Here is a 21,527-nt window from a genome sequence, read left to right as displayed (position 1 = left end):
CCTCGTTCCATTCCTTAGTGAAGATTTTGATGACCTTTGGTTCCCAACTATGTAATTTTTCAATGTACAAAGAGATTTCCCCATTTAGTAGGAGCCTCTAAATAGTAGTGTTAGCCATCAAGCTATCACAATGGACAAGATCAACATGACGTTTATCTCCTACCATATCAACATTTGCAGAGATCTCAACTATGCAAACTCATATGTCAGCATGGCTCTAATAGTATCCTCAAGGTTATCTTCCCTAGGCAATGTCACTATCCTTTTAACAACAACCTCCTTATTAGGAAAAAAAATCTAAAACCTTATTAGTTTCCCTAAATGAATGGGAAATAAAACAATTATCAAAGGACTAAATAATATCAATTTATAAAATAATCAACCCTTCAATAGTCCACAAGGCTTTATTTATTCCTTTAAGGCACTGAATAATATTATTAGAGTCCCCTTCAATCTAGACCCTTTTCCAATTGTGTTGTTGGGCTAACAATAAAGTATGATAGGCCCCAATTGCTTCAATGAGGTGGGTGGTTTGGTTTTCCAAAAGGAAGTCTCACTGCTGCAATAAACTTGCCATTTTTATCTCTAATCACTCCCCTATAACCAATCAACAGTAGATTTCACTTAGTTGCCCCAAGCTTTGCTAATGGATTGTAACATATACTACCATAGAAATAAAACATTTACCATGATACAAATCATACCCATCATATAGTGCATCCCTATTCAAGTTTCCACTTCATGTATGTATGCTAGTTATACTATTTAGAGTCATATGTCTTATTAAAACAAAATGTATATGAATCTGTTCTAAAAAAACCCTTTTTTTATGCACATTTAGACATGGAAGTGACTACACACAATAGAAAATAAAACCAAAATGATAGCTAAAATCATTTATTATGTGTGTTGGGATAACAAAGAGGTTGAGCCAAATCAATAGACTAATGACAATATCCATTTGGTCAACAAAGTCACTAAAATCATATAAAAAGTGCAATAATTGAAACCAATGGCGATACCTCAGATATCTCTTAAAATACATCTTCCAAAATGCACAAACAAACTAGGTTCTACAAATACCTTCAGAAAGTCAACAGATATTTGTAGACTATTAAATGAGTCTACTCAGTAATCTATGTGCATTAAATGATGTGGATGATTCTTAAATACAAATAGACCAGAGATCAAATCAACAAAATATCTCTAAAAAGTGGATCTTGTCAAATGCAATTTCATAGCCATGCATAACCTTTTTAGGCAACATTGACAGGAGAGCATCTGCTACATTCATCCTTTGAATAACCCAGACTATTTAACTTTTGAACAAGTATTCTTTCAACATGTGCCTACAAAATAATTTGACTTAAAATGCATGAGTTCAAAAATAAGCAACACATATCCAACACACTAGACTTTCAAAAACATAAGGCAGTAAAAGTTTCAACAATATAAAATTATTGTGTCAGCATAAAACAGTGCTCAAATTTATACTACTTAAGGACAAGATACAATTATCATTGTTTTAATCATTGAAAATACCTCAAGCATGGGACTACCCTTTAGAATGTTGCATGCTAGTATGATATTTAGTCCTGTCCTCAGTACTGCACACAAACAAAAGCTAGCCCATGCATTTATACCATAGTAACGAGAATCGCCCAAAAATTGCCTGAATTGGCGATTTCGCAACCAGATTCATGCTGTGCAATTTTTTTTGCATCATGTATCAGTATCGCCGATTTCTGGGCCATGAATCGCCTGAATCAAGAATCACCCAAAAATTGCTTGAATCGGTGATTCCGCAACCAGATTCATGCTGTGCGATTTTTTTTGCACCATGTATCAGTATCGCCAATTTCTGGGCCATGAATCGCCTGAATCGCCGATTCAGGCGATTCATGGAAAAATTGCCAAAATCACCTTTAAAAATCGGGTATGAATTGCCCGTGGCATGTAAAAAAGGAAGTTGAAATTTTTTTAAAAATCACTTGTTTTTTTTTACTTTGTTTTTGACCGATTCTCTTTGTTATAATCCTAAAGGGTCTTCTATTTGTTAAGCATGAGTTTCCTATTGGCAAGAAGGAAGAGCACCAAAGAGATCAGTAGGCCATTTGGGAAGCCCATCAATTGCTTTGGGAGCATTAAGGAGCCAATTTCAACACTCCTCAACTCATTTGCAAGAGGTAAGTGCTTATTTTTTTCTTGCATGTTAGTGTATTATACTATTATGCATTTTTTGTTAAATTTTTAGTGTATTATACATTTTTTGTTAAATTTCTATAGTTTTCAAGAATTTTAGTGTAAATCTTGAATGTTCTTTATTTTTACTAAGTTGCAAGCTAGGGTTTGTTGTTTTCTAACTTTTATTAGCTTCAAACTTTGATATTTTACATTAAAAAAATTATTGCAGCAGCCTTTGCTCTCATTTTTTGCAAATTCCAATGGGTAAAAAAGATGAATGTTGGAAATATAATGAAGAGTTTCCTGGAAGAACCAAACATCAAACAAAATGCATGTTTTGTAAAGAAAAAATAACTTCCGGGGGTATTTATAGATTGAAATTCCACATTGCTGCTATACCTGGACAAGATGTTGCAGTTTGCACTCACCAAACTCTTGAGGCAAAAACGCACTTGCTTAATGGCATTAAAAAAATTGAAAAAGACAAAGCAAATAAGAAAATGCAAGTTGAAGGGTTAAGCGGTATTGGCTCCCATGTTCCCACATCCGCAGCCGCATCCACATCTGCATTTGCATCAGCTTCCACATTCGTAGGTCGTGTTGGAGAGGGTTCTTCTAAGCCTCCTTTTTATCCTAGTTCTTCTACTCGTGCTAGTGCTAGTGCTAGTGCTAGTGCTAGTGCTAGTACTAGTTGGTCACATACTGAGACAAAGTCCCACACCAACCTATTGTAGCCTAGAGTGCGAAAAAACAGAATGGATAGTTACTTTGTGCCCCACACTACTCCTGGTTCCCAACCCACGCTTGAGGGCATGGGTTTGAACAAGGAGATTCATGATGCTACCAGAAAGGAGATATGCAAATTTTGGTACTTTTGCAACATTCCATTTATTGCAGCCAGGTAATTGATTCTTTTTTCTTTGTTTTCTTTAAAGTTAAAATTAAAAATAAAAGTAAAACTTTAATTATATCTACTTGTTTTATAATTTGATTCTTTGACATCTAAACTTTTATTTGTGACAGGGCTCCTTATTGGCAGAATATGATAGATACGATTGCTATTTGTGGTCCAGGGTTTAAAGCCCCAACTAAGGCTAAGTTGAGCGGATACCTCCTGGATGAGATGGTAGAGGACATGAGGGTTGACCTCGAGGAGAACCGAAAGGAATGGATTGCAAAGGGTTGCACCATCATGACTGATGGTTGGACCGATAGGAGGAATAGAACACTCCTCAATTTTTTTGTATCCTGTGGAGGTGATTGATCATTCTACTTTCCTACATACATAATTGTAAATTTTGATTTGTTGAATGCTAATTCATTAATGATCCATTTAATATTATAATTCGTTGTTTTGTTACTTGTAGGACATACCATGTTCATAAAATCCATTGATGCTTCCGCACATGTGAAAAATGCCACATATTTACGTGAGGCTATTGAGAAAGTTATAGCAGAGGTGGGGGAACAAAATGTGATCCAGGTGGTGACGGATAATGCAGCAAATTATGTTGCAGCAGGTAAACTTTTAACTTTTCAAGTTTTGAAAATAAATTTATTTGAATTTTGAAATTTGAGTTTCTAATTGACTTAAAATTGTTGTAGGTAAACTTTTGATGGAGAGGCACCCCACCATATTTTGGTCCCCTTGTGCGACACACTGCATTGACCTCATGTTGGAGGAAATTGGCAAACTTGAGTTTGTCAAGTCATGTGTGGAAAGGGCAAAAAAATATGCAAATTCATTTATAATCATGCATTTGTCCTTAGCACAATGAGGAAGTATACAAGAGGTGAGGAGTTAGCTCGCCCAGGTATCACGAGGTTTGCCTCGAATTTCATCACCTTGCAGTCCTTATTGACATCAAGGGATGGATTGAGGAGCATGTTTGTGAGGCAAGAGTGGATTTGCTCTTCCTGTGCTATGACCACTGTAGGGTTAGATGTGGCGGATTGCATATTTGATGAGGATGGTTTTTGGAAACCTACTAGAGAAATCCTTAAGGTAAATTTATTGCAATTTAACATTTAGTATTTTGCTTTTACTTTAAGTTATATTATTTTATATTTAAGTTTTGACTCAAATTTTTCGTTTTACTTTATATGTAGGTCACTGAGCCCCTTGTAGCTTTGCTACGAACTGCTGATGGAGAGAAGCCCTCTATGGGCTACATTTATGAGGGCATGGATAGGGCTAAGGAGGCCATCAGAGCCCAATATGCAGGAGTGCAAGAGAGGTATGGCCCTATTTGGGACATCATCGATAGGAGATGGCAGAATCGGCTCCATCGACCCATCCACACAGCAGCTTACTATTTGAATCTGGCATTTTGTTTCCGTCTTGAGTTCAAAGCGGATGCGGAGGTTCTCACTAGCTTATACACAGTGATTCAGAGATTGAGTAGCAATGAAAATAGCGCTGCTGCGATTGTTGAGCTAGACCAGTTCAACAATAAGGAGGGGCCACTTTTCTCTGGCAGGATGGCCATAAATGCTCAGACAACACTACAGCCAGGTAAAAATTAAATAATATATTCAATGTTCATGAATCTAGATTCTAAATGCATTAATTTTAGAGTTGTAATTTGTAAATGAGACTAATTGTTTTTGTTTTTTCCTTATTTCAAATAGATGGTGGAAAATGTTTGGGGCCACAACCCCAAACCTTCAAAAAATTGCCATCCGCATTCTGAGTCAGCTGAGCAGCGCTTCTAGATGTGAGCGCAGTTGGTCCATGTTCGAGCACATTCACTCGAAGAGGAGAAACAGGTTGACAGTGCAGAGGTTGAATGATCTTGTCTTTGTTCATTACAACCTTCGTCTTAGGATCAGACAGATTTTGGGTGCTGATTCCTCTTCGATACTGGAGGAGATTGATCCAGAATCAGAGTGGATCATAGAAACCGTGGACCCAGTCTTCACTGAGGAAGACCGCGCGTGAGTTGACCAGGTGGATGTAGAGGCTGAGGTTGTGGCCAGGGCAGAGGAGGCAGCTAGAGCACGTTCAGGCATTGGTAGACGCACACGCGCATGCACAGACGCAGGCCCTAGCAACGTTATTCGTGAGCCCATTGCCCATGTAGGGGACATGGCTCGGCAGTCCTCTAGGACCTACCTTACACGCCTTTCTCATAGGCAAATTGGATACTCAGAGGCTGAGGTTGAGGCTGCAGTAGAGCTAGAGGACGATGAGGCTTGAGCTGGAGCCTTGTTTTTATATTTTGTTTACACTGTATAGATATTGATAGTGATATTGAATCACTGATAGACATATGTTTCAAACTTTCATGGATCTTCATCTTAGATTTATACATACATTTATGATTTGATGTCTTATAGATCTTCATGATTTCATCTTACTAATTCTATGATTTGAATCATTATGATCATTTGATTTTTATTTACTTCAGCTAGCCTACAATTTACATTTTAGTACATAATGATAACATAGTTACGTATGTGATGGATTTTATGTTTCATGTTTATGTATGTTAGATTCTATTTGATGATGTTATAGTGTTTTTAAGTTATATTCAATAAAGGGTGCATGAAATAAGTCTTAAATTGTTAAAATCTTTACATTTAAAGGGTTTTTTCTAATTTGCCAATTGATCATCGATTCACCGGCGATTCACCCTCGATTCACGATTCGATTTGGCCGTGCCGATTCTGATACGATTTCGATTCACGTTACTATGATTTATACAGACTTCACCTAGTATGAATAAGGGTAGAATATCAATGTTAACACTTTTAGTCAAACGTACCATTCCTGCAAGCAATGCCTGCTCCTGTGCTATCTGCACCTCCTCCTAGTAAAGATGTTACACTCACTGTATTATTCTGCACACAAAGTAATATTCAAGAAATATCCATTGTGAAAGTACTAAAACAATCTAATAATTCAAAGTTACAAAAAAGTGCAAAATCTTCAGCTGACATTAGAGAATCTATTATATTATGCATGGTAAGATTAAATAGGAAACAACCTAGTGTTAACCAAAGCTATTAGGCATGACACTTGTCTATCTACTAGATACTAAGTTACCCCGATACAGTTGCAGATAACAATGATTTGCAGTTTGTTTATTACAGTTTAGGTATATTAGTACAACAAACAACAAAAAGTTAAACAAATAATTAACCATAATATCAATGTCATATGCATGAAATAGATCAAAGAATAACAAAACTATCCTTGTAAATCTGAAAAAGATAATTCAGATCTATGAGTCATGATATATGATATATCATATAGGTTTATATCTTCATACTCTCTTTAAACAGGAAAGTGGGCATTGGTGATATTCGAACTTAAGAATGCATGAATTAATCATCATATTGTTATTCATCAGAGAGCTCTGAGTAATTCATTCATCAGAACTACATGTGGCAAGACTACTGGCAGTTTAATTGTGTTTTCAATGTTTTTCATGTATTATTAAGTTCTTTTATATGTTTTTACTATGACACATGTACCTGCAGTGATACTTTTCTTTATTATGTTTTAATAATTATAGTAAACTAGGATATTAGAACTCGAGATACTTCACAGGTCTCTTAATGAATACCAGAACTGTATTGTGCAAGTGTGGGGACCTTCAGGCAGTAGCTCGTAACAAAGACCCCATATAATAATCGAATCAAAATTATGATAAAAGTGTGCCACCAAACATCTGGGAGGTTGCTATATGGCAAGAAGATAGAACTGAAGTACAAGGGTGATACATGGATTTTTAAAATGTTTTTGAAAATGAGACTAAATATAGAAATTTGACAGTCATACCAATAAAAGTGACTGCAAGGATGAACCAGTTATATTGAAAGAAATTCTATTCCCAGAAACTGATACCATCTCTTATATTTTTGCATGTTTCCAGCGCATTACCCAAAAAATGAGATGACAAAGCAAGATATCTGTAATAAGTATCTCCCAAGATAATATGTATTGAAGAATGAAACGATGATAATTAAAATATTTTATTACCATGGCATAATGTTCCCTGCTAAAAGGATAATCAAGAATTAGAACTGTAAAGTTTCTTGGAATCACACAGTGTTGGTTTGTAAAATTAGATTTTTAATGGAGCATTGTGTAAATATAATAACAAGCAAAGAAATTGAATCAAAGAAGAGGAAACACACAATAACACAGATTTATTGTGGTTCGACAAAACTTGCCTACGTCCACACTCTAGCAGGGAATTACTTGTATTAATTAACTGATACATTACATGGACTGCACACAACCATTATATAGAACTCTACAAATACAAAGAGTCAAGAGGGAGAACGAAAAGGCATATGACTCTTGGGCTTCATATCCCAACACATTGTAAGACAATCACAGTCCAGCAAGATGGGAGTAATGTTAGATCACCTACAAGGATGTTCCTTGAAAGTTGAAAGGTATTTCTTTCTAGCTTGAAGTGAAATCTCACAATGATGCAAATGCTCTAACACTAATAGAAGATTTCAAAATAGCTGCCTCTTTGAAATCTTCAAGTCAAGAGGCTCTCAATGCAGTGTAACACCTGCATTGGGGTACATCGGGACGTTGGGATGAGTTTCTGAGACAGGGGACAAAGGGCCTCATATCCGGGTCATCAAGAGGGAGAGGGGGCGGCAGGGGTTGTTGCATACTATACATATAGAAGTTGAAATGTTGATTATGAAATGATGTTTCAGTATAACATACCAAATTGAAATACTTGAACATAGAAAAATTGCAACATGAACCAGAACCATTTAACATAGTACATATCAAATAGTAACATTCAAAATTCAAAATTCAAATAGAAATTCAAGTTCTCATCCAGTTAGTGGCATGGTTGCGGAAAGGGAGAGGTGAGGGTATTCAAGTACTCCAAGTACCCAATGCAGGGATGGGTACTTTGAGGTTTTGTGGGGTGGGCGGGAAGGGGTCAAAATGAGAGATTGATAATTCTTGAACCTAAGAGTGCATCCCAATCTGATGCTAGAAGTTTGGTGCATTGTTTCCCTTGATGGTACATCCTTTGGATTTTCATTTCACCCTAACATCTGCTCAATTCCCTGATATTCTGTTTTAATAGCCATTAGTGAAACCATATTGGGTTTGGTTTGGGCCACCAAATACCTGTTAATTACACGCTCCCAAGTGTGACACGAACACAGTTCAACTTGGACTAGAGGGAAGCATATTAACTAATAGGGAAGCCTTCTATTATCTTCAATGAAATGCCATTACAATATACAGAAAAATAACATGCTAGAGCCATATGGGCATTTTCATTACAATAATTTCCAAGAAAGAGCCTATTGGCAATATGGTCAAATAGATGAATTGATGCTTGTCATATATGGCAACATGTATTCAACATTTCATTTATGCATTTACAAGTAGAAAATTGTCTAAGTGTTAGACAATTTGCAGTAGCATAGCAAACATACGTGATGTGTATGGATGACTCGTTGAGAGTTAGCTTATGCGTGGTTAAGGGAAGCTCTATGACATTATTATGATGACATGTACCAATGCGCAAGTGTGTACGGACATTATGGTGCGAGTTATGATTGAAATACCAATACGAGTATTTAATAGAGCAGAACAAAGCATAGCAAAGAATTGGATTGTACCAGTTGAGGAATTATTTTGGTTATGGAATAATTACTAAGTCATGATGAGTTGACTATGTGAATATTATTCGATAAGTTATTTTATATTAAGTCAAGAGTGTTAAGACATGAAGACCGACTGAGAAAGAATTATGAAGATGGGAGGTACAACTAAAGATCTTATCTTGTGAAGATAAGAGTGTTGTGCAAGTGAAAGAAGTGTGTGATATATGATGTACTATGCGACATATGATCTATGTGAGATTTGTGATTGATGATATGTGAACTACATCTGATATATGATTAGAGCAAGTACAAAATATAGTAGACAGGAAAGTATTGTATGTATATCTATTCTTCTGAAGAACTGGAATGTATAATTGCATTTTAGGGCAGTGGGCTCTTCTTGCATACATTGTATTTGTTCTACCAACTCCTAATAGGGTTGATGTTTCTAACAAGGACATGAGACACTATATGTACTTCATAGACTCCCAACAGGGTCAATATCCTTAACAAGATCCTATTGTTTAGTGAATCATCTAGTGGGTATCATCGCCACCAGGGTTTTCCCTTGGCCAAGGTTTCTCTAGTTAACAAATAATCGTGTTATGAGTTCTCTATGTGCATAGTTATATTTACTGTTCAGCATTGTTGGTTTACTTTCATATGCAAGTTATAAAGTAATTAACAATATTCAGTTGTGGACAAAAGTTTGTAGGATACTGATTCACCCCCCTCCCCCCTTCTCAGTATTATCTATTTCTGACAGAGCCACCACCTACACCATCAAAACTGCCCTAGATTATCATATGGGTCTTCTTTATACAAGGGGATTATTACCAATCTAGAAGGTTCTAGAAATTCTAAACCTCAGTTTGAGGCTGACCATCCTTAAATTTTTTTCTTCTTTAAATTGGAATGTCAGTAATATGCCCCAAACAATTTTTGAAACATAAAATGAGTGTTTAAAGGAATTTTATTTTTCTTACTCAAGGTAGTGCAGCTTCTGAAGGCAATACTTGTGATGAGTTAACTAGATTGGCTATTATAACCACTTTTAGAAAACCTTTCGAAGTGCTCCACAACATCATGCACATGAAATGCTAGTCAGCTAAGGTTTGACCCCTTTTTGAAGCATCTTAGGCCTTCAAAATTGAGTTCAAAGTTTTTGTACTCCCTACCAAAACCAAAATTCTTCAATATCTTCAAAACCAAACTTCACCTTGCAATGAAAGTTCACATGCAGGCTTACATAACCAAAGTGAACATCCAAGGAAGAAATTAGAACATCCGGGGCTCAAATGAACAACTTACTAAAAATAGGAGATTTTCTAGAAACAAAACCTCTGCAAAAAGATAGCCCTTATTGAAAAACTTGAATATTTTTTTGTGCGATGCAAGATCTCCCTTGTTAATTTTGAAGGATTGTTTTTTGCAAATGTAATAACACTGTCATAATTTTATGTGTGCTCAAAGTGCAGATTTGAACATGTATAAATATGAGTAGAAAAGACATGTCTCCCTATAGTTTATAAGTTAATAACCATTTAGACAATATTAACAATTATATAAACATATCTATATATAATATATAATACACACACACACACACACAAATATATATGAGAGTTTCTCTAATTGATGATTAACTAATAACCATGGAATGATTATCTCTAAGTCAATTCAATCCAACCGAAGCTATAACATTAACACTCCTTAGCTAGGAAGCATTGTTATATAACACATTATGCTCTAAATATTGAATTCTTGGAATGACATATCTAAGGATATCAAATTGTATCCATCAAAATAGATGTTATCTTTCAATATCATCCTAAGTATGATTCAACAAGGAATATCAATCATATGATATTCATCATATTGATATTCTCTTGGTATGTGCACTGGCATCAGGTTCACAATGCCTACCAAAAGTGTTGAGAAATTTAGCCTCATAGTGAATTGAAACAAATTCCATATGTAATATATGTTAATATATATTTGTGTTGATGGATTTATGTTGATATCCTTATTTATGTCATTCCAAGAATATCATATTGAGTCGATATCTATTTATATACTTCAGAGTACAAGATGTTCTACAAATCTTCCCTAGCTAAGAGGGAGTGTTAAAATTGTAGCTTCAGTCGGATAAATTTGATGCGAGATTCATTGTTGTTATTGGTAAATTATGATTTTCTATATATACGATTTCATGTAATAATAATAATAATATATATTAGTATATATATATAGTATATACTATATATATTAGTATATATATATAGTATATACTATATATATTATAGTTATTAGTATTATGAAATATATATATTAATTAAATGATTATTAAACCTTGGAGACATGTCTCTTCATGAAACATGTCTCCTCTCATATTTATATGAGATCCAAATCTGTGTTTACCATATGGGGTAAATAGATTAATGTATACAGACAATAAACAAGAATATGTAACACAACAGAACTCCTTTTATTATTTGTATATATGTCGAAGAGATTACATAGTGCTTCCCAATGATGATTACAAGGTTGATCCAAAGTTGTACATATACCATTCCAAAGAACCTTCCCGAAGGGGCCTGTCGGCTACATAACAATGAAGAACCTTCCCGAAGGGGTCTGTCGGCTACATAACAATTACCGACTACATGTTAATCTACCCATCGACTATTTTATAATTTTACTGACAACATCATCCCCCCCAAAAAGAAAAGTCGTCTCTGGACAACAATTACAAAATATCCAACACAGATTAACAAAACAGGATACATTAACTATCTATAAAAAGATAGATATGTTTCTGTCACACCACTTTCACATTCATTCCGTGCCTACATCAAATTGGTCTCCAAAATACGTTGCATTTGCAGCCTTTGCTAACACAATATCATTTCCTTAGCTGACCTTGATAGCCACCCATGTTGCTCTCTACTTCCAACTCCTAGGTACATTGAGCCAAGTGTTGTTGAACTGCCTTCAATTGGATAATCAGCTCCTCCCTAGCTCTCTATGCATCCACCAAGACAGCTTCACATCCAAAACCTACTCCAAGTGCCTCAAAATGTATCACCTCTCTTGAAAGGCTTGCTCTAGTGCTCTCTCTACCTCTGGTACACAAACACTATATGGCTGCAGCAGCTCCATGTCTCATCAACTGGTCACACTTTCCACGACTGATAACTGCACCGACTGAGGGTCTAGGGGGCAGCACCCCTGCAGGGTCCTGGGGTCCAAGACCAAATTAGCACTCTCAAACCCACACAAAACTCCATGGAACACACCGTTTTTGTGATTTTCTTCCGATCACACACTCTTTCTGGCAAATGCTTATGTTTTACTATTTGTTTATGTCTTTCCCTTCACTTCGGCATCATGCGTTATTCATTCTAAACATTTTTGATTTATCGTCATTTTTTTTTTGCTCCTCTTCTAACTGCTTCCTTCTGTTGATCTGTGAGCTTCTGTTGTATGGTTAAACAATTTCTCAATTGTACAATTGAATGATATAGACTTTAGACTTCTGTTGCAGTTACTTCATCTAATTGGCTGTACGGCCTTTCCTTCCAAGAAGATCTTTAAAACACCACTAGCTTCTTCATAGATCAAGTTGTTGATGTGTTTAACACCTCCCCTCTTGGCAAGATGCCTGAATGCAAGCTTTGTGATGCCCTGTATATTATCACGAAGAACTTTCCTTGTTACTTACACACTGTACGGGTCTTTGTAGTTACTGTACGAACTTTGGTTTACCTCCTATCTTTGAAATACGTCGTATGGCCTCTGCGTCCTATTGAATAAATACGATCTTTGCTTCTCCTGCATGTACCATACAGAATTGACTTCAAGCTAATTTCTCTGGTTCAAATACAAGCCGTATGGTGCCATTACTGTGCAAGGGTCATACATTGTTTATTATCTATTGACTGGAGAAAATGCCATATGGGGAGGCAATAGAAAATCCGCAAGGAAAAATTCTATGTCGACTCCTCCTGCTTGTTGTACGGTGAAGGTGTCTCACTTTTCCATACGGTGAAGGCACTTTAAACACCATACAGGGCACATAAAACACCGTATGGTGGTCATTAGTTGGTTGTTGTACGGTGGCCGTATGGTGACTAATAACTTTCTTTCTTTTTTCTTTTTTTTTTCTAATTTTTTTCTTTTTTTCAACATTTTTTTAATTCACTGAATTTTACTACTCAATATTCGTTGGCGACGGAACAAGTCACGCATGATATATTTTCAATTTGGAACAAAGTTCACCATTTTTGGAATTTGCTGCCCGTCCAATGTCCATAGCTTTATGGCTCCATTATCACCTACTTCTGGGATCTGGTATAGCCTGACCCATTTGACTTTAAACTTCCCCGGTTTGATTTTGTTCCATCCGTCATCCTTCAACACTAGTTGTTTTGGTTGGAACTTGTTCAATTTCAGGTGTATATCATGCCACGCTTTGCGCCTATTCTGTATCACCTCTGTGGCCCATTGTGCCTGCAATCATCGCTCATCAAGTTTATTTAAGTTACACAATCTCTCCCTCGGGCTTTCCATATCTCCAAACTTGTTATCGAAACTCAATACCATGAATTCCATCAGTTGCCACTCCTTGCCATCAATAACTGTATTCTTGATTTTAGAACCTTCACTTCGTACTAGTGAAGTTTTTATTAAGCTCTTCCTCTTTGTTTCCTGTACAGACCGTATGATTTGTGTTCCTTGCTATCGACACCTTTCTAATAAATTTATGGTGTGTTGTAACCTTTTCTTTCTGTGCGGTCTGTTCACTGTGTATCGTATGGTGGAATCTTTCCATTTTCTAGGTTCGTACTGTATGTTCTTCCCTTCAACTTCAACCATAACTGCCTTTCCTTCTTTCGCTTCTCTGTATTCCTTCAAACATTCATTTTCCTCTTCTTTCTCACCTTTGTCGACCCTTAACATAATATATCTCGGAAAGAGTTCGTAGTCCTCCTTCTGCCAGTGAAAAAGGTCATTCATCGAATCCAATTCATCGTCCGCCAATCCACCTTCCAACCATAGGACTCCTTCCTCATTGGGTTCCAATCGCTGCTTTCCTTCATCCTCTTCTTTGGAATCAGATGATACAGCTTCTTCGCCCACCATTTATGTATGTAAATCAATAATGAATCATCATCTGCTTTCCATTGTTACTGTATTCTTCTTCCAATCATGCTTAACCTTTTCTTGTATGAGCCATCCTCGGCCCAGAATGGCGTCATATCCTCTCCTCTTCAACGGAATGACAACGAAATCGAGTAGGAACGACTGTGTTCTAATAGTCACTAGTTGTGTCATTAGGATTCCCAACAGTTTGATCCCATGCTGGTCTGTCATGAGCAACTAGAAGGTAGGTGGCCACAATGTCGGTTGTCCCAAATTTTTCTAAGTATCTTCTGGTAGGACATTTAACCCTGAACCTCCGTCCACAATTGTTGCTAAAAGGACCATTCCTAATATACCCATCTCTACGACTGTCGGATGCCATCCGGATGTGAGTGCTAGCAGCATTGGGTCCACTGTACTTGCTCCACTTTCCTTCTCCCTTCCGTGCACTGTACTTGCTCCACTTTCTTTCTCCCTTTCGTCAGTTGTACTTACTTTAGTTTACTTCTCCCTTCCGTGTTCTCCTAGTAATTTAGCAGTTGGAGCAATGTTTGTGAGTGCCGATCAAAGTTGAGGCATTGTGAGGATCAAATCATTTAACTTGACTGGTATTTCAATTTGTAATATCTGTCGTATGATGTTTTGTTTTGCATAGTTCCTTGTTGAGGTACCGGTAATGTGTTTCAATTGTGATTTCTCTACCTGTGTTGTGTTCTCAATTTTCGCCCGCGCTTCTTCCAATCTCTTCTTTTCTTCTGTCAAGTCGGTGTACAATTGTGCTTGTTTACAGGTGATTGCCAAGACTTCTTCATCTGCACCAATGCTGATCAAATTCACTCCTGATTTCGGGCACTTCGCATCTTCATGATCTCTAGGTCTACACCATCGGCATAACAACTTTGGTGTATTCGCTGATGTACAGTTTCGTACAAAGTGGCCCCACAAATTACATGCTCGGCATTGAACCATTAGGCGGCCATTCGCATTGTACCGAATTCAGCTGCAGCCCCCCATTATTATTGTTGGTATTGTTGTTTTGCCCTCTTCTATTATTTATGTACCCACCTAAAGTGGCACCATCATTGCTGGTGTTTCTGCTCCCTCTTGACACGGAAGCCTCTTGTGTCAGGAGCACTTGTTGATGTCCTCTTGTTTTCATATTAAAGGGGCGTTCTTTTGTGGAATGTCCCATAATTTGGCAGATCTCACAGAACTAGTTTTTTGGACAGGATCCCTTCGTGTGACCTTTTGTCTTGCATTCTGTGCACCATAGCTCGTTTCCCTTCATTTCTTTCTACATATTTTTAAATTCCCTCATCATTCTGATCATAACCTTATGAAGAGCTCGAACCTTCTTGCAGCCCTTTTCGTCACCACTGTTATCTTCTTCCAAAGACACGTCATTTGAGTCGGATGAGCTACTTTTATTCTTCTTTTTCATTTTTTGTTCACTCTCTAAGTCCATCGCCCGATTGTATGCTTTGGTGTATGATGATGGTGGCACAATCTTCATTTTCTTCCTTAACTCCAAGCGTAGTCCTTCAATGAACCATTGTTTTTTCAGTCCATCTATTGAGTGACTTTCCATTTTATTTACTAATGCTTTTAGTTTTCTGGCATATACACTGACTGTCTCATTTTTCCTTTGCTTTGTGGTGTATATTTCTACTACAATCTCATTGTCATCTTGCAGCAATTGAAACTCCGTGATAAACTCTTTTTTAACTTCCGCCCATGTAGTTAATTTTTGGGGATCGGTGTCGGCAAACCAATCAACTGCTACAGCCCTTAGGGTTGTTGGAAATTGTCAGACCCATTTATCTATGTCGGTTACGCCATTCGCTGTCCAAATTGTTTCGCATGTCTAACAGTGTCTAATTGGATCAGTCGTTCCATCACCATCAAACTTTGTCAATTTTTCCTTTGGTCCAACCATTACTATTCGAGTTGGAGGTGCTTGTGTACCCGCATTGTTTTGCACCCTCTCGTTGTCCTACACACCTACGTTGTTTTGTACACCCATGTTCGGCACACCTGTGTTGTTCTGCACACCCGTGCTGTTCTAAACAACCGTGTTGTTTTGCACCATCAAACTTTGGCAATTTTTCCTTTGGTCCAGCCATTACTATTCGAGTTGGAGGTACTTGTGTACCCGCACTATTTTGCACCCCTATGCTATTCTACACACTCGCGTTGTTCTATACACCCGCATTGTTCGGCACACTTGCGTTGTTCTGCACACCTATGCTATTCTGCACACTCGCGCTGTTCTGCACACTTGCGCTGTTCTAAACAACCACGCTATTTCGGACAATCGTCTTATTTCTAACAACTGCGTTACTTGGTGAAAAAAGGTTTTCCTCAAGCGAAGTTGTTCATTCCAAAAGTGTATCACGGACAAAGAGTTCACTCCACGCTCGTGCTCCCTCAGCACTCCAAGCTGTGCAAGTTGATTCCCTTCCGTCAGATTCTCTTCCCTCGGCGTGTATAGGTTCAAAAATTCTTCCCTTGTTTCTTTCATCAAATTCAGCCGCTATCGAGTCTCTTCCAACAATTCCTCGGTGCTTCAGTGTCCATTGGCAATCTGCTCAAACCTCCATTTGCGCTCAGCCTGTTGTGCCAAAATTAAAATTTCTTGTGCAATGCGTATTCCATCTTTTCCCTGTATCTTATTTATATCCTTGTTAAGCTGATTCGACATTAGTCTTCATTCCTCCTTCGTTCTAGGTCCATTGGGCAACGACACCAAATGTTTACCGTATGGGGTAAATAGATTAATGCAAACAAACAATAAATAAGAACATGTAACATAGTAGAGCTCCTTTTATTATTCGCATATATGCCAAAGAGATTACATAGTGCTTCCCAGTGATGATTACAATGATGATCCAAAGTTCTACATATACCATTTTGAAGAACCTTCCCGAAGGGGCCCCTCGGCTACATAACAACGAAGAACCTTTCCAAAGGCGTCCGTCGGCTACATAACAATTACCAACTACATGTTAATCTACCCATTGGTTGTTTTATAATTTTATCGACAACAATCTGCATTTGGAACATATCAATCACAATGGTCATTGTTATCACTTGAAATTACACCCTTGTCAAATTCAACAATAACTTAACATTTCAAGATAACAATGGAAACACTCCTAAGCTGTGGGTGACCTATAAATAGAGTGAATCTTCGGATAAGGCTGGCTCCTAACTTGCTCACACTTTACTTAACTTTCCAGGAAAAGGGAAGAGAGAAAACTTATCTAAGATGCTAAAACTAAGAAATACATAAAACATAAATCCTAAGCTAATATTAACCTTAACAAAGACGAACAACTTATGAATGATACTTATTCTAAAGTGCGAAGAAAAAGGAAAATCATAACCTATTATGGACCCCAATGCATAAATATTTCATTAACTGGCCTGAATGATACACATACTATTAAGGAAAGATGATTTTTCACAAACTAGCACTTGAAACACCTTTATGACACAACTAACAACCTGCACAAAAGGCCACTTGCAAGAAGGTGAGGATATGTGAGACAGAAGCTATGAAACAAAATGTCCTTTTAAAAAACACTTTGTATTTCTTGCTTTATAAATCATGTGACACACTGAACTGCAATAACAAGTAGGATGAAGAACTTTGCAAATGAGATAAGACCTGCAAAATATATTCAATCTTCCACTGAAAAAAACTAAGTTACAGACCAATAATGCCAAAAAATAAGGATAAAAAATAATCACTTAGACTCTCCTAGTCACTAGTCAGAACTCAATACAATATGAGTTCAAGAACTCACTAAGTACACCTCAAACAAACCTTGGGATGGGTGCCAAAAAATAGCCCCCAAAAAAGGACTTAGAAACCTCCAAAATAATGTCAAAATCAATGCCTCAAGCCCATTAAGTCATAATAAGACCTATGACTCATCATAAACTATCCCTAAAAGGCTCAAACTGACTATAAAGACTTCTCAACTGACAGGCAAAAGTTAAATTCGACTTGCAGATTCCTATATTCCCTCCACATGTCTCCAAACTGAGTCATAACTCATAAGTCAAATATAATATTCTAACAAACACTAACTCCACATGTCATGTTTGATCTTTTAACGCATTTTAAAAAATATGTATTAAATGGTTTATAAATACCATTAAATAATTTGTTTCAGAAGATTGTAAATGCAATAAACAACAACATAGGAAGACTAGGATATTAAAATCCCTCCCCTCCCCTCCCCACCCCCCACAGAAAAATAATTAACATGGACTTAGCAAATTTTAAAAATAAAATAAAAAATAAAACCACAATATGCCCGGACTCCAAAATTTATGAAATACAGCTTAGGGCACAATATATTTGACTTTGCTAATCCACAATTAATTTTCATTTCTCCTTGTCGACATTTCTGGAAACTTGGAGCTGGAGGTTGACTTAGGGTTTGGAGACAAAAAATTGCTCATAACCTCAGCCGCCATTAATGGTTTTCCTATGCATTTCTGCCTCTGGAGTCTCTACTGTTGGAAGTTATGCTGCAGCTACTGTCAAACAGCGACTGGGTAAGATTCTCTCTCAGAAATGCAAAAAGATGTTTATGTTTTACCTCTTGCTGTTGGAAGTATTGAGGCTGCCATTAATGACTTTTTCTGCTTTCCTTTGTTGTTTGAGCTGTGATCTCTCTTTCATTTCCGCTTCTTGGAAAAAATTTGGGACTTCAAGGGTTTCGGGGTTTGTATTTGAAGGTACCCTACTTACCATCTTTGACATGATAATATCATATGCATTTCATTTGATTTTCCCTTTGTTGGACACCATAGATATAACCTGGTATTTTCTGCTCATTATGGAATTCGATATCTTGAATACTTCCCCACTATCAAGTTATGGATAATAAATTATTTTGGATGTATGAGATTTTGACAGCTCTTTCCTTACTACATTCCTTCTTATTACTTGACTGCAATGACCAAGAAGAGAAACCATTTTCTCTTGTTTCTTACAGACTGGAAGCCAGAAGCACACTGAAGCACGCTCAGAAGAATAGAGGCAAATGTTTTTTATCCTTGAACTTTGTAGTTTCACACCAATGTCACCTTCAAAAGCAATATCTCCAATTACAATTACAACTACTTCTGGTCTTTTACTGTTGTATTTTAACATCACCTCTCAATACTGTATATATGGTATGTCGTACGTGAGACACTGTAGCATTTGAAGGGAAAGATGCTAGTGCTGTGTATGCTGCCTCACACAGCTTCGGTAAGTTTTATTTTGTCATCCCAGAAGCATTAAGTTGTAATATATATATATATATCTATATATATATATATATATATATATATATATATATCCTCCCTTTCAGTCCTGGCTGTGATTGACTGACACAATTGTGCACACCATCTAAAGATGTTCTCATGTGCCTTTTCCTACTGAAATTTCTCTTTAGTCCAGCCTGCATACAACTTCTGGGCATATTCTCCAAACCTGTCTCAAAAATATTTTGAGGGTTTTAAGACGCTTAAACTTTCCTATCACAACACCTGATTAGAACATATCTTTGCTTTTGAACATACTCACACTGAAGTGGAGCCTTTAGTAGTTCATGTGGAGAGTCCTCACCTGGCTGCAAGTTGTATAATTTGTGAATAGATCCTCCTTATTTAGCATATGTCTTCATAGTTGGAGAAAACCCTTATAGCATGCTTGTATATGTAAAACCCTGTTACAACCTCAAGCTGGAGCATTTATCTGAAGCATTTTGAGTTGCTATTAGTACTCACTTGCTGTTCATTATTTTTGCATTCTGAATTTTTCACCCATGATCATAATGGTCACTCTAAAATTGTTTGTTGTTCCTTGCTTACACACATTGCTGTCATTTATAATGCATCTGAAGCAAAAAACAAACATGTGGTTTCCTTTCCTTTGCATAACCGAAATGATAGGTAAATTTTATCAAACCTGATTTTTTTTTTCTTGAGATGCTTGCATGCCTGTGACTTTAAAAGATGCCCTGCTCTTCATTAATTCTTTGTTTGCTACTATGAATATACTTCATTTCCAAGCTGATTTCAAACAAGAATGAACTTATAACTATTTGGCGAAAGATATTGTAGCTAACTGTAAGGTTTCAAACTGATGTAAATCTGCCCCTTAAACAATTAGAAAATTCTATGCTCTTTTCCCTTACTGATATAACTTCTTGTAGCATTCTTTTTTTTAGAATAAAAGGTTTCATAAATGAATACATCCGTTTGATATCCTTATTGCACTTTTGATCAGCTTCGATGATCCAACCTCTTATAAGCATGCCGGGCTCAATAACCCTTGTGGGAGCCTATGGTTGTATCCATGCACTTATTAAGAGATTGGATGCTACACAAGAAACAACCATGTTAGAAAAGAAAATGAGGATCTTAGGATTTTTGGATGTAAATGCATATGCGGAGCGGAAGGGTGAGTTTGTTGGCCATTACTTAGATCATTTTGATCTAACTCATCTTTGCATTTGCAGGATTTGGAGCGGGAGCGTGGAAAAACAAGACAACAGAAGTGAGCGCATAGACAATCAGCAACAAGCCAGTCATTCTAGGAAATGGCTGGCACCTAAAAACCCTTTTTGTTTTCTATTCTTTCTTTCTGCATTTGTATTTATATGTAAAAATCAGATTATGATTTATGTTTCTTTGCTGGTCAATTCCACGGCTTGTGTGGAACACTATGGACATTTGATAAATAAAATTACATTTTCGGAAAAAATTATAATACTTGTTTTACATTTTCTTTTTGGTAATGCTTTGCATCATAAAATGTAATTTATAGGCATGGAGTACCAAGTGTTTGATAATAAATCATTTCAGCAGTACAACCTTTCTATTTGAACTAGTAGGTCAAAAAGATAACAGTCATATTATTACATTTGTAGAAAAGATCCATGTTACTTAACATGTTATCAGAGGAAGGCTGCAAATGTAAGAAAGATTCATATCAAGAAGGAAATCCAAACTCCAACAAAAGCAGCAACAGAGCATGGCCACACACAAAGACAACTTGTTATTAGCTATGAAGAAATAAAAAATTTAGTAAAAGACTGCATTAAAGATTTTTGCCATGTGCATGGGATGGCCTCAACGAAGCAAATGTGAACCTCTGATCGTATATAATCCCAGGCTGCATTTTCAACATGCAGTGCAATGAATGATCGTCTTCCTCGATGGATCTGCAACGTTCTTTGAGAGTCAAGCTGCAAAAAATGAATGCCCAAGGTCTATTGTAAGTTGGATCTTTGCACCATATAGGTAAGCTAGATATGGAGTCTACAATATTATTGAATATTCTTAAGATATGAATGGTGCCATAAATACCAGTTCAGATTGGTTGGAAATGTCTATCATTGCAACATCTGATAAGGAGTCCTATTTTATCAAGAAACTCTTTGGAGTGGGTAGTATATTGGCTGCGCACGGAAAGAATACTGGATGTATGCTTTCCTCGTGACCTTATATATCTATAAAATGGCAGAATATACCATCTGGACAAAGGAGTTACAAAAACCGAACTATATATTTCAATGGAAGAAATTTAA

At 36.7% G+C, this 21,527-nt stretch overlaps 1 protein-coding gene and 1 long non-coding RNA gene across 5 annotated transcripts in view; one reads left to right on the top strand and one right to left on the bottom strand.

Moving 5' to 3' along the window:
* Positions 1-1,256: 1,256 nt before the first annotated feature.
* The window catches only part of LOC149530394 (uncharacterized), a 151,839-nt gene continuing 131,568 nt past the window's right edge, over positions 1,257-21,527 (bottom strand). The window contains exons 3-5 of the mRNA XM_089808195.1: positions 5,952-6,027; positions 1,543-1,607; positions 1,257-1,349 (exon numbers count right to left, since the gene is read on the bottom strand). Of these exons, the coding sequence (XP_089664321.1) occupies positions 1,257-1,349; positions 1,543-1,607; positions 5,952-6,027 (234 nt within the window). The remainder of the gene's footprint in view (positions 1,350-1,542; positions 1,608-5,951; positions 6,028-21,527) is intronic.
* LOC149530395 (uncharacterized) lies at positions 18,253-20,707 on the top strand. Of its 4 annotated transcripts, none has more exons than XR_016358890.1 (4): positions 18,314-18,501; positions 18,611-18,684; positions 18,945-18,988; positions 20,457-20,707. It is a non-coding gene; the product is annotated as an uncharacterized LOC149530395 (long non-coding RNA). The 4 variants fall into 4 exon arrangements; XR_016358889.1 differs by having other exon boundaries at positions 18,945-19,201; XR_016358891.1 differs by lacking the exon at positions 18,945-18,988 and having other exon boundaries at positions 18,313-18,501.

Source organism: Cupressus sempervirens, chromosome 11 (assembly GCF_028749045.1).
Source record: "Cupressus sempervirens isolate cs-2001-9-10 chromosome 11, ASM2874904v1, whole genome shotgun sequence".
Classification (NCBI taxonomy): Eukaryota; Viridiplantae; Streptophyta; class Pinopsida; order Cupressales; family Cupressaceae; genus Cupressus; species Cupressus sempervirens.
The sequence above is the reverse complement of the archived record's forward strand: the minus strand, read 5'-3'. Positions and strand labels throughout refer to the sequence as shown.